A 14,859-nucleotide genomic window follows, 5' to 3' on the forward strand; every position below is an offset into this window, starting at 1 on the left:
AAACTGTCTAAATATGTTCATTATGGTCCATTTATGTATGTAATAACGATTATAAATGACTTATATCTTACTAAGATGTGATTATATATAAACATCTGAACCTCTTTAAAGTGTCTTTTTTTTATTTTATTTTTTTATTTTGTATCATTAGATATCTAAGTAAGTTGAAACCCTTAAAAGTGGAATTCGGCAAATTGTCACCGGTGCGTGCGCAATTAATTCTGGGGTAAGCAAGACCGCGAAGGATCCATCTGTTTTATCCTTAATTTCACAGGAAACGATTGATGCATTTGGAAGCCGCATTTGAAGGAGCCTTCGAATTGGGACATTCTTTGTCCTGCTGTGGTGACGCAATCGGCCTTCAAATGTGTCCTTCGAAGGACGCAGCCTCTGAATTGGGACACAGCAACAGCCTTAAATTCCCTTCATGAGTTACCGGTTTGAATTCTCAATCAGTAAGTGAATCGTTCAGAGTAGTCATTGAATTCTATCCTGGGAAAACCCAGACAACTTCCTGCAAAATTAGATTTCTGGAAAAAAGAGCTCATTCAAGCCCATTTCCAATCCGTCGAAATCGAGGCACCTATCAGAAACGTTGGGGCGGGCTTTACACGATGACGACAGCGCTGGGATTTTGAAGCAGATTTTGTAGCTTACATTACAAAGATGGATGCTGCCGTCGAATATCACTCGTGTCTGTTTTAAGTGATTTGAACATTTCCTTTTTGTTAAAAATCGAGCAAATAACAACACTCCTGCATACATCATCTCCTTCACCGCTCTGATTGGTCTTTCCGCGACGTCCGTTGGTGATGCCCCTCTGGAAATGATTAGTCTATGACGCTTTGCCAGACCATAACTCAGTTACAACTGGGAATGGTCTGGTTTTAACCAGGCTAATTGAATTCACAACTGACTCCCTCAGTGAACAGTGTCATTTTCGCTCTGATTTCGGTCCGATTCTAAATGAACTTGAAGACTCTTTTCTTTATATGTATATATATGTATTGGCCATTGTTTATCATAGAAAGGTGCAGTTGTAATGTTAAATTGACTGCAAGGGAAACTTTGGAGTAATATTTGATATAGTACAGAATTATTGTTACAAAACAGACTGACAGAATGCACAAATATAAACAGGATCACTTCTCATTGGTAATTGTACATTGGAATGTTTAATCTTTGGGGGCCAATAGGTTCCTTGGTCATGTTTTAGTACGCAGCCCTGTTCATGAAATATTGAAGGTACTAAGGTTTGTCCATCTCTCCCTTTCAGCATTCTTTGATGGTGTTTTAATTGACGGATTTTACCAAGAAACCTGTTCGTGGTCGACAACTGATTCCTGATCCAACAACACTCTGTAGCTGTCCTCTGGAGTCAAAACCCGGAAAAAGCTACGGAACTGAAAACCCAAACATCATGACCACATTTCCTTTCCGGACATCGGTCTGACAGTCGTCGGCCCCATCGGCGGATCTTGGCATACTTGGCAAACCACACAGGCAGGCCACACGGTCATTCTGCATTCAAACACTTACACGGTCCTTTGTTTTATTGTGTTATGCTGTGGTAGGTGGTGGCAGCTTTAACAACGGCAACAAAAACACTGATATAGTCTACTCTCAGAGTCAAAATTCTATAGTCAAAAAGTCTGCTCTACACCTTAATGTTAGTGTCCAAACATATTTCTAACCAGGTTTTTAACCAGACATGTGGAAAAGTCACAGAGTAAGTGATTAACTGAATCTTCAGACACATTTGTGAATTTAATCAATGAAATATGCACCACTACCTCATATTGGAGACCTGTGCTGGCCTAAAATACATTTGGAAAAGTGAAAAACTTCCGTCACTCTGTGGCTTTAAACCCACGCAAGGCTCTGCAATGACATTTGCCAGCCAGCCAGGAACAATTTCCCACGCTTTTACCCCTCTTCGTCGACAGAAAAAGTAGCCGTCAGCTTTGCCTGAAAAGCCTTCCTGAATCCTTGCGTGTCGTTTTATGTCTAGCTTAAGCCTGCAGTTATGCCGCCGTAAATTTAGCCATTTCAGACATTCAGTCACTTCTCTCAGCTATCGAGCAGCAGTGACCCGCCAGTGCTTTTACAGCCTCTTTGCTATGTGTGTGTGTGTGTGCTGATCATGTATTGTAATAGCAGAACAAAATGTAAAAAGCAGTCCGCGAGGAGGGCAGGGGGAATGGATGGTAGATGGAGAACATGAATGGGCAATGCTTGGAATGAGTCCAACGTAACTTTCTCACAAATGGAGGCCAGACACCAGCACAAGGTGTGTTAAAAGTAATGAAATGTAACATGGGAAGCATAGCATTATTCTGTATGGCTGCGTTCAAAGCAGCAGAATCAATTAGGTTATGAGAGCAGTAAAACCTTGTTCGGTAACTGATGTGACTGCCTGTCAAAAACGAATTTTGAGAAGTTGGTTGATGTGTGTTTTATAAACAGAACTGCAGTCGACGTCATTAACTGTTTCTTACGTTGCAAATGATGAAAAATCGGGATATTGCAAAACCAGTTTGCAAATAAAAGCTGTGCTTCCATCCCATATGTTCAAGAGAATGAGCAGAGCAACTTTTATGCGATGTTAATGGTCTGATATTTCTGATATTCCGTCACATGAGGTGAAGGCATATCACTTTTATTTTAATGCACATCTAGGAATTTATTTGTTAAATGCTTTTCCAATATACTCTATGTGTGTAACGCAGTTAGATGTTGTGGAAGAAGGAGGCGGGAACCAGCGAATGTCCAACACAGAATTTAATAATAAAATGAACAAATACAAAACAAAAGTAAATGACTGTCACGTACTAAAACATAAAACACAACATAAGTCCAGGCCTGTTCCTCTCTTGATCTTCACTGTCGTCGCACCAAATCAGTATATTATAATTAGTGCTGTCAAATCGATTAATCTTGATGAAATGAGTAATGATTAATGACTGTTGAAAATTCAGCATTGCCGTCACAGAAAAAAAAAAGTTGTAATATTTCACAATATTACTGTTTTTACTTTTATGTCACTTTTGATAATCTTGATGACCATGGGAGACAAAAACAAAACTTCACTGACCCTAAACTTTTAAAAAGTAGTGTTTATTGAACGTATTTATGACATGATTATTCAAAAATACCACATACGGCAAAGAATTTCATCTTTGTAAATCATAAAGTCTAACCCCTGGTTTCACAGTCTATAGTATCATACTGAAATGCATGTTTGAGCTGTTTTAACTGAAAGCAACTTGCACAGACGTATCTTAAAATATGTCAGTGCCATCGTTTTGTCTCGAGGTGCAAACCAGTAATGGTTTTTAAAAGCTACTTAAATGTCCTAATTATTCTAAGGCCTAATCCTGGCTTAATCTAAGCCCTCTCTGTGAAACCAGTCTTAAATGTTCAGTATGTGTTCATCTATTACTATCCAGGGCGTAAAATGTGTAACAGATTTTTCTACTGTTGTGATCTGGGAGTCCAGACTGCATGTGTATGTGTGGTGTGCCCAGTGACAACCTAAACCTGTTTTTTGGATGACTGTTGACCTTCACCTCTCTACCAACCCAGGCTCTTAAACGGGGCGTGACGCGGCTCTTTAAGTTACCACCCAGGAACCAATGCTGCCTGCAGCTCAGCCTGGCTGATGGATCTGAGAGTGGCCGCCAACCTGCAATCACCGCAGACACAAGCCCCAAGACCCCACACACCGCCCCAAGGTACAGCTCTGTCACACACACACGCACACAAATCATTTAAAGTGACATGCAAAAAGTCTGTGAAATGCAAATGGTAAGATGTTACCGTACTCAGTCCATGAAGCGGATCAGACCTGGTGTGCCTCAATACAAACAGCTGGCACACGATCAGTATGAGTGGGCTTGATGCTGATACCATATTGTTCAGCTTGTTCATATGGTATATATATATATATATTACTAACATATGTTCAATGAGAAAAAAAAAGAGTATATAAGGTCAAACACAATGGGACTTTGGAACAACCACAGGCTGTAAGTATGCAATAAACTTCTGTAGTATCTGCAGGTAGATATGTTCATAAGCAGATGCCATTAAAATGCCTTCCTCCATATGGATATTCAAGATTTTGTTTAACAAACTCTGCATGAATGCACATAGTTGGTCAAAACGATCATACTGGATTTTCTACAAAGAAAAATAGAATGATTTCTGAAGCATCATTTGACACTGAAGACTGGTGTAATGATGCTGAAAATTCAGCTTTTTCATTGCAGGAACAAATTACATTTAAAAATAATATTGAAATAGAAAACAGTTATTTTCAATTGTAATTATATTGCAAAAAAAGTATTACTGTTTTTACTGTATTTTTGATCAAATAAATGCAGCCTCTGTGAGCTTAAGAGACTAACCCATTATTAAAAAGAACGACCGTAAACTTTTGAATAGTGTATACTTAAAATGAATATCTCTGTTCATGGGAGAGTTTTTGTCCAGAAAGTATCCCCCTTTTTTTTTTTTTTGCTGATTGCTGATGGGGGGATTGCGTATTTGCGTTTTAACTCACCTTGTGCGGTTCGAGCCCACCAACACAAATGCAAACATATGTGACGGTCTGTGTCGAATGCGATCACTTTGACATTAGTCTTTGGAGATCATTAGCTGGTGTTGGGCCAATTACATTCTTTGCATACTGAACTAATCTGTAGCTCTGCTGTCGAGGTTCCTCACCATTAGTGTGTTTGCTTATCCATTTCCTTCCCTCCCTCCAATTAACATGTCCCTCACTCTGGGTTTGTTCTGCCGGTGTGTGTTGCTGTGACGCCTGTCCATCACCCTGAGTCCCTCTGAAAGAACACTTTAAAAGTGAGAACAATGCTGCCACCTCTCAATCACCGCTGAGTGGTATTGGTACTCAAATGAGTGTTCTTCCCTGGGGTGTGTTTTGTCTTGCTGTATTTTTTTGGCCTGATCTGTCATGAATCTTGACTGTAAGCCGGGCTGTCGCATGTTACCGTGGCGAAGGGTGAGGCGAGACAGGCATTCGGCGTCATCGATGACGCGCTTGAAAGCAAGGCAGATTGACAAGCGCTGGGTTCCAGTACGGGGAGTCTCTCATCCACCACTCTGCCCCTCCTGCGCTCTTCTCTAGACCCTCTGGAAGAGCCATCAGGCCCCAGAGGCTCCCAGCAGGTTGCCTACTCCCTGCAGCCAGGCACAGGGCCTGCCTGCCCTCCTCTTAACCCCAGGAGCATCGACAGCCATCCCAACCACCGCAGGGGTCCTCTGGCCCAGCCCCCTGCTCTTCTCTCTGTCTCTCTCTTTCGCTCTTCTCTGCTTTTTCTTTCCCTCTTTCTTTGACTTTATATCTTTTTCTTCTGTCTTAACTATAGCTCTGACACTTGTTCTTTGCCTCTCAGAACCCCAGCGCTCTCATTTTCACTCTCTTTTTTTCCCGTAAAGCAACTTGGGATTCTTGCCACTGGATATCACAAATAAGTTATGGAAAACATAACTTGATCTGTGTTTTCTTGCAAAAAACAAAAAAGTGCATTTGTGTACAATGCAAAAAAAAAAAAAAAAAACAGCTAAAATGTATTTTTTAAAAATCTAAAGAACTTGCAAATATATATATCGTTTTAACAAATATATAGTTACAAATATATAACTATATACAAATATTAAAAATATGTAGTTTTTTATTATTATTTTAATTTTGCAATGTACAAAAATGTTTTTAGCACAACCTAAAAGAGATAGTTCAACCAAAATTACAAATTCTGCAATCATGTATTCACATTAGTACAGTTTTGGTGTCCATTGACTTCCATTCTATGGACAAAAAAATATTTTTATATTCAACAGAAGGGAGAAAGTCATACAAGTTTGGAACAACATGAGGGTGAGTAAATTATGCATTTTTTTTTTTTTTTTTTTTTTGTGGACTATCCCTTTAAGCTGTATCTATGTTTCTTTTTACAGATTTTTCTCATTTAAAAAAAAAAACTTTAATGTACAAGTAACAATGACAGAGAAAAAAATTGTACAACTGCCATCAAGTCTAAAAAAATGTCAGTTATTCCAGTAATTCCACTCTGGCACCTTGCCCACATCAGACATGGTTGTCAACACTTCAGGAGAGCTATGTGCTTTCCAGGAGTGCCATTCCACCCTCCACATATCTGCCTCTTTCTCTCTTTCTTTTCTCTCTCTTTCTTTTACAGATCCAACCCATCAAAAGAGATACGTTTTTAAGAGCCAAATAATTTTTTAGAGAGGTTTGGTTAAATGAAACTAATCAAAATTGTAATTTTTCCCAGTGAATATTTAATACGAGAAGATAGCTATCGACCAAATTGTTGGCAGAGGCCTTCCATTAGGGACGTTTTAAATTCAATTTAGAACGAATTAGCATCATCCTCTGATAATGCTTTAATAGTGATTACTGCATTGAAAAGTCTCCAATGAAATCCATGCTACACTTAAGAAGGATATTATGAGATATTTATTATAAATCCTTCTGCAAAAGTGGATGTTTTGTCCTTTAGCTGCTAGTATTTAGGTGTTTTTGAACAAATGTGTGCAGCAGGTTGACAGCGGCTCATCCTCCGATTAGTCATCTTGCAGTTGATTAGGCAATGAGCAACAGACAGTTAGACACGAAGTTAACTAGGAGCCCAGCTCTGCCTCAGGCCATGCTGAAGTACTCAGCCATGGAATGAGATGGTTGACTTTTCAATGCTCCATTAATATCGGTCCACTTAAACACCAAGCCTAATGTATACAAGAAAAGAAAGAAAGAAAACGTGTCATGTCCCAAGACACCAGAAGAAAGCATGGGGAAGTGTCTCCATTAAAAGCAGATATACGAGTCTTACTGCACAGATCAATTGCTCGTCTCATTTCCACAAATTAACATGAAAACATAACCACAGGAAATTGTTGACGGGCATAACGGACATACACATAGATATAAGGCTGTATTCTTACTGTTAAGACGCATTTCAGGCATTAAAAGTATAGAGCGTATCAATAAAATGCATCTAGAGCAACATTTTTGTCTGTGTCTTTTCGATGTGTGTAAGATTAATATAAATATAATCCTTTGTGGAATGTCAAAAATACTTGTATATGGGAGATCAGGGTGTTGTATTATTTGTCTGCTAGAAATTAAAGAGTCAAATATAATTGGAAACAAATTATGGAAATACATAAAAAGTAGCCTATAACAACCCTAAAACGTTGCTAATAAACAGCATGTGTGAATGTTAGTTCACAATTGTTATTACCTGGTTGACCTTAACCAATTTATAAAATAGGCCTAAATATTTAAAGTGCAGCCTATCTTACACTTGCAAAAGTTTTGAGTGGCGCCCTCCTGTGGTACAAAGTACTATTGCATTGGATACTCCACAGCTCATGTTCCTCAAATTAGTGCTTAGTGGAGAGTTTTGCAAAAGTCAATTTAGTATTCACATGAAGAGAGTGGTTGTGGTGCAGCGCACAAAAAAATACGATCACTCTAATAGCTAGGCTATCTTGCCATGTTGGTAGCTTTTACTTTATTAATTGTTGATTTAATAAGTTTCACTTAGTTAAGCTATTCATCCTTTCATCTTCACCATTTCATTTGACGGGCGTGGGCTGTAAGGTATTTAACCATTTAAAAACCCGCGAATAAAGGGGCGACCTCTTTTGAGTGATGGTGGGCCATCAGAATTTACTCTGATTTTGATGTAGGTTTCTGAAAAGTAACATAATGGAGGGTGGGGTTGACTTATTTTGACGTTTCTAGTACAGATTAGAAATAGATTGATCGACTTAATTTTAAATACCCTTTCTGTAGCCTACATTGTTCCCACTTCTCGAATTGACAGACTTTTTTTTTTTTAAAGCATTTTAAGAATAAATAACATTAAATAGGCTACATTAAAACTAAGTTGTAACTTACAAGGCTACCTTGCGTGATTAATCAAGTACTTGATTAATCACGCAAGGTAGCCTTGTAAGTTACAACATATATAACACGGAATAACATATCAGAGGTGTAGGCTACCATTAAATGACAGATTAGACTTTTATGTGAGTTTAAAGAGCATTGTCAGTCCTTGACAAGAAATGGGACACTTCACACCTGTGTTATCCTTCTGATGTTTTAAGGATTTTTCTTTTGAGGAAAAAAACCGCTAATCGTCTGTAATCCTTTTAATATGTCTTACACTTTCTTTTTGCAATACACTAGTCAGCAGCAAACCAGTTCTGCAGTCTGCTGCATTGCACAACAGCCTCGGTTTCAGTTTTGAAATCAGAATTAACAAATTTGATCTATAGCCTACCCTTTACTTGATGCTTGATTATTGAAGATTTGAATAATAATTTCTATTTAGATTTTTTTTTCTATTTTTTTAATGTCCTGCATAAAATCGTGTGCTGATTAGCTATAAATAACCTTACATTTGATTACTCACCAAATATAGGAATGTCCTCTAAACTCCTCCGAGTGCTTATGGACTCAGGTGAAGGCATATTTAAAAATGGTTCGGGGTGGGGGTTTGGGTGAGACCCCCCTGCTTTTGTTCTATTGAAAAGGGGGCTTGTTCCTCCAGGACCAACCCTACCATTTTAACCAGGGGTGTCAGCGCAAGCGGGGTTGACATTGGAGACTGACTGGCAATGGTAGAAGAGGAGGGGATAAGAGAGTCCAGCAGCACTGCTTCTTGAAGAAAGCTCATCAGATGCACTGTCCTGCCTCCTCTGACTGACATTCACGCAGGAGTCAGGCTGGATGATCAAACGTCAAAGGATCTATTTCTGCTGCGCTCCTCACCTTCATGGACAGACAGCACGGGACTTCTTGAGTCTGTAGCCTTGATTAGATGCAGCAGAATCTCTTTCGCTTAAACTTGAAAAGTAAATCGTTTACATGCTGTGAGTTTTTGCGTTAAGTGCACTTATTTGTTATTCTCGTTCTTATGAAGGAAATCCAATTAGGGCTTTTACTTGTCAGTGGTCTCAGTCTGAAAAAAAAGAAAAATCTGGACCTTTTTTTCTGCTTCTGAGCAGCAGATCTCGTAATTTGCCAGTTGATCTGTTCATCATATGTTGCGAGTCACAGTTTGGATACTAGCGCAGGACTTCACCCATTTTAACTGGAAAACCTGATAAATAAATAAATAAAAAAATCTCTGCAAATTACGCACAATTTTTACCTGAGGCCCTTCCCGTCCAGCAACATGAGACTCATTCCATCACGATTGAGTTATCTGTAAGTATATGACCTTTCTATTTTGTTTTCACGCATTAACAGCTTTGCTTTCTAGAGACTAATGTAAGATTTGCTCTCTTGCAGATTCCTTCACCTCTTTGCATTTTGCTACTATGCTCAGGTATGTGCAACATCTTCACATATGCTTATTTACTGTCATTTTATTAGATGCTTTAAGCTTTTTTATTTTTTAGAAAAACTATGAAGCATCATTAGCCTACTCTTATATATCGATTCTATTTTGTGAGACTTTAATGTAGCCACAGAATGCTTCAGCACGCGCTCCTAAATTAAGATTTTGCCTATATATTTATTTAGGCTAGCCTATGTATGCCGTTGTTTTGCAAAGACATGCACGTATAGCCGTTAAATTAAAAGGCACTAAAAGTGCGACGGGAGAGGATGTTCTTATCAGATGGGTAGGCTATCTCAGTGGGCGCTGTAACCTGGCAGGTAACAAACATACTGGCACATGCGCGTGGGCACGAGCGCGTGAGTATGCCAGCCTCGAGTCAGTGATGAAACATGTCATATAGGGACATAATAACATAAAAAACTAAATTTATGCGTTCAGGGAAATCTGACTTAAAATGTATGCAATCGTACATTTAGCGCATAACACTTAGCGCGGCTTGTTTTAAAAATAAATAAAAAAATCTTGAAAATGATTAGTAAATTTTCTAATTTCGATTGCATTATTTTAAATGATTAGCCTATGAAGGGGAGTAGCCTATAATTGATAGGCCCGTATGAACGAATGATGAAGCAATTTGTGCAGGTATTGATTATATGGTATTTAATTTCTGACAGGTAACCATTCAGTCCCCGCCTAATTTTACACAGCATGTGAGTGAGCAAAGTAAGGTGACGGACCGGGTCAGCCGTAGACTAATCCGGACCTACCAGCTTTACAGTCGAACCAGTGGCAAGCACGTGCAAGTTCTGGCCAACAAGAAAATCAACGCCATGGCCGAAGATGGTGACGCTCACGGTAAGAGCATCCTCCTTATTTATCTCATACACAATCATGAATCCATTTGTGGAGTTTTGAGAAATGATTTTAAATACGTTTTTCGTGGAAAATTTTGCTTATTGTTTATTTCAGTGGTTCTGGTTCCATTTTACTTAATATATATATAGAAACACACACACATACATTTCATTGTAGGTTCTTGTGTTTCAATGTTTCCAAAGCCCCAATATAGATGTTTTCTAAAGAACTAGAGGATAAAAAGGTCTTTGTGAAACCAGGCTGTAAATGTCCTTTTGGTTCAAACTTTTTTCTTTTTTTTCTTTTTTTTTTTTTTGTGAATCTTTATAATACACTGCACTTGAATTTTTGGGCATCTGGTCAGTTGGTGAAGTTAAAAAAGCAGTGGAGCGCAAACAAATGTTAAATGGATTGTAGATTGTTGAAGGTGAGTCTCTAGAGAGACGCACGGGTCTGGAAGAGCCATTAGAACTCATCTTACTTCAACCTTCTGAACATTTCCTGAAGAACGTTCCCCTCCTCTCCCGACCAGCTCAGGATGAAAATATGTCTAGCCGAATTCTGACCCTCGCATTTTCTTTCTACGGTCATTCGGTCCTGTTGACAGATCATAGAGCCTAAAGACCCTAAATAACCGTTTTAAAGATTTCTAGAATCAAATTGTATGATTAACGTGTGTCTTTGGTTTTATAATTAGCCTACGTCTTCTATAAGTTTAATAAGAAAATGTAGGCTATGTAATGGTTTGAAAATGTCCTCACAAAAAAAAAATATTAATGGAATTAAAAGAATTCATTTGTTACATATTTAATTTGTCATGTCAGTTAAATCAAATCTGTTTTATTTGTAACCATCTCTTATGTGGTTTCGCCACATAAAAACACTATAATTTTCAGCTCTGTTGTGGTATTTTTGGAAGGCTGGTTCTAGCCCTGCATGGTTTTGGTGACATCCATGTCACCTGAGCATGTTGTAGAGACAGCAGGGCTGTTAGTTCGGGCCAGTGCCTGGCTCCGGCTCTGGGATTGTGGTTCTACACCAGCAGGTTATCTGACCCCCTCCATTTGAACCATAGCTCTTTACGATCATTCAGAGTACGGGGGCTGAATCTGAGAATGGCTGCAAGTGCTAATTCTTGACATGGAGAATATATATCATTGAAAGTCAATGTCCTGGCAAATGCTAAACTGATTTTCTTCTAACTGTCATCATACCTTTCATAATACATTTGTATTTTTCAAAATGGCGCGTTTAACTCAAATATTTCACATTTCTTTATTGTTTATTTGTTGGTACGTGGATGACGTGGTTACAGATCACATATTGTTTATATGTACTTACATAAACGGTAAAAAGTTGAAAGTCCTGCCAGGAAGTCTTTGGTTCCTTCCAGAAGAATTGAAGTGCACATGTTTTTATCATTCTGCTAGAATTTAAGCTTACATAAATCCTAAAGAGTAGTCCCTCTGGATTTCACATATTTATGCCCGTATGTGTGTATCTATGTGCATATGTGTGTGTTTACTCATGAAATGTTCCTTTTTAGACTTTAAGTCATATCATCTAATCAGAAATATTCTTTTCTTTTCTGTACAGCCAAGCTCATAGTGGAGACGGACACATTTGGGAGTCGAGTTCGAATTAAAGGAGCTGAAACAGGCTTCTACATCTGTATGAACAGGAGGGGGAAACTGATTGGCAAGGTATGGGAAAAAAATCAAAATATAATAATTTTGTGACTGATCAATTATGGTCAGTTTACATATTGTATTATATACACACACACAGCATATGTTTCAGTCATTTCTGTTTTGGTTTTTGGGGAATAAAAATGAGAAGAAATCATACCTAGGGAGAGAAAGAGTAGTTTATAGCATTCAATTGCTTGTGGACATCCCTGTTAGTATCATTATCAAGGAGATCATTCAAACAATCAATCAAACAAAAGTTGTATATTTGTATCTGTTATTGGGCACCAGACGTTTCCTGGTTGCAGTAGGTAAAATCGAGTGTGAAGAATGGGATCTTTCTTCCTTTTTTAGCTGGCTACTCTTGATCCAATGTGGATTTGTGCCTTCTCCTTGCTGTGAATGGTAATAAAGTGGGATGGAGGTTCGGCCCCCACCTCCCAGCACCCTGCCAGGTGGACCATCTGCTTGGCACCCCTGATCTTATGCTATCTGACATATTGGCCGCCCAACGACAGCCTGCATGAGAGAGGGTTTTTTTTTTCTGTTGTTGTTTTTTATTGGTTGATATGCAAGTCTTTTTCGGTTTTGGATTCTAGATTTTTAACGGGCCATTTTGTTAAGAGGCTGAGGAAAGGTTTGGACTCCTGGTTTGGCTCCTTACCACATTTACATTTACTGGCCAGATAATGTTTAAAGGTCCATTTGTTATAAACGTAAAATGATGTGATGCCTATATTTAGGCATCTATACCATATATTATAGTTTTAGAACATCTGAAGAACAATTCACAGGTTTCCATGGATGTGAAAGGTTCTTTATGGAACCATAGATGCCAGTATGAACAAGTGTAGTTCGTCTATTTTGTTCAGGAGAAAGTAAAATAGTACTTTAACGTTCTAGACTCATTTTATGCCTTTATAATGAACATTAGAAGAACTATTTTTCTCAGAGGAAGAATCCACATCGGTGTTTACTGAAAGGGGAAAGTCATTGGTTTTTGCTGTCATTTCTCTCTCTTGATCTTGGATCGTAATGACTTGAGCATATGCTGTGTGTGCGTTTGGGGAACCCCTATGTAAACTGGAGCAGACGTTTTCCAAAATACTTTTCGATAAGCTTCATATTTCCCATCAATCAGGAGCTAAAATTTTGTCTTTGTCTTGTCCTCACAGAGAAACGGTCTGGGGAAAGACTGCATTTTCACAGAGATAGTCCTGGAGAACAACTATACAGCTCTGCAGAATGTGAAGTACGAAGGCTGGTACATGGCCTTCACACGCAAAGGCAGACCCCGCAAGGGCTCCAAAACCAGGCAACACCAGCGGGAAGTCCACTTCATGAAGAGGCTGCCCAAGGGACACCAAATCGCAGAGCACAGACCCTTTGATTTCATCAACTACCCTTTCAACAGACGGACTAAACGCACCCGCTACTCAGGAGAGCGTTGAAGAGTGAAGCCGGAGAAAAGGAGAGGACAGAGAGCGAGAGACTTTCTCAAACAATGAACAGAACTCCTCTTGTGGACTCCTAAACCATTTTTTTGTACTGAGCAACAATATACCTAACATTTAGTTTTTTATGAATTTTCAGAAATAACAAAAAATAAGGAAAAAAAAAACATCTCAAGAAAAAAAAGAGATCTATTTTTGTACCCCTGACTTTTAGTACTGACCAGTGTAAGAGTATAGAAAAGCGAAGCACGGGACGAGTGAGTGCTGACATTTTAGTAGTGCGTGGACTTCATCCGTCCTTCCGTTCTTGGTTTCATTTGATTTCGATGGTTTTAGAGTAATTTATAACTCTTCGTATTGCTGCTCAAGGGGACTTGAAGGGCCTGGGAGAATGCACTGACAACACAAGGCTGTATTCGGTTACACAGGCAGCCGGGGGCACCTCTCGACCACCCAGCGATAAGATACCCAAGCTCATCTCTCAGTAACCTCTCTCTGGTTCTTGATTCTGGAACTCTCTGGAGATAAACACGGTTAAAGCGAACAGAGCTTTAAATGCATATTTAAATGTGGCAGCTACATTTTGATTATCGCAGGTTTCCGACCGTGGTTTAAACTGTAAATTCCAAGGTGTGTAAATGCATTGTACGGACTGTAGGAAAAGCTTTTGTTATTTGTTGCATTTTGTTTGTCTGTTTTTTTATACAAATATAAATATATTTTTATTTGAGGATGTGTAAAATAATTTTAATGATGGAAATATTTATTTAAAAACCTGTAATAAATTTACCTTAGGATACTGACGTCTCTTGCATTTTTGCTTAATGCACTATGAAAATCCGTATGTCGTTCCCAACCTTCTTTTATTCTGTGAAACACAAAAGAAGATACTTTTTGATCATATTATGAAAATCAATGGGGTCCAAAATCCCACTGGACTCTGATAACATATATATATATATATATATATATATATATACAAAAAAAAACTTTCCAATAAATTTTCCACAGAAGAAATAGTCAGAAGCATGACGACAAGAGGTCGATATGATACAGAATTTTCTTTTTTTAGGTGAACTATTCCTTTAAATAACACATGAAATATGTGAGTAAAAGGCATCAATCTGAAATTGCCAAAGGGTCTTTTCTAGAAGCGTTCTCGACGTGTCAATGGTCTCGTCCATAGAAAATTAGGCCAGTGCAGTCTTTGTATGAAACAACTTGTCATTATGCAATTGCATCATAATAAATACCACCATTGTTTGCATAACCCTTCTGGTTAGAGACCGGTACAGAGTGAGATGGAGATACTGGGTCTCTCCCCCCAGAATGTTTGGAATGGCACAGCTCAGGTCAACAGCTCAGTAGGACTGTCTCTCCAGGGGGCTACACTGTTTGGTCTCTCCTCTGGTTGAACCGGACACACTACGGCTCCCTGGCCCCGTCTCTTCACCCTCGCTCAGG

The 14,859-nt window shown here is 38.7% G+C and overlaps 1 protein-coding gene across 1 annotated transcript; it reads left to right on the forward strand.

Annotated features, from left to right (window-relative positions):
* Positions 1-8,507: 8,507 nt before the first annotated feature.
* fgf8a (fibroblast growth factor 8a) lies at positions 8,508-14,195 on the forward strand. The gene is made up of 5 exons (XM_039672677.2): positions 8,508-9,262; positions 9,347-9,383; positions 10,073-10,253; positions 11,850-11,956; positions 13,117-14,195. The coding sequence occupies exons 1-5, from the start codon at positions 9,231-9,233 to the stop codon at positions 13,390-13,392; spliced, it is 633 nt and encodes a 210-aa protein (XP_039528611.1). The 5' UTR covers positions 8,508-9,230; the 3' UTR covers positions 13,393-14,195.
* The last annotated feature ends 664 nt before the right edge of the window (positions 14,196-14,859 follow it).

This window comes from Pimephales promelas, chromosome 11 (genome assembly GCF_988280905.1).
Source record: "Pimephales promelas chromosome 11, fPimPro1.hap1.1, whole genome shotgun sequence".
NCBI lineage: Eukaryota > Metazoa > Chordata > Actinopteri > Cypriniformes > Leuciscidae > Pimephales > Pimephales promelas.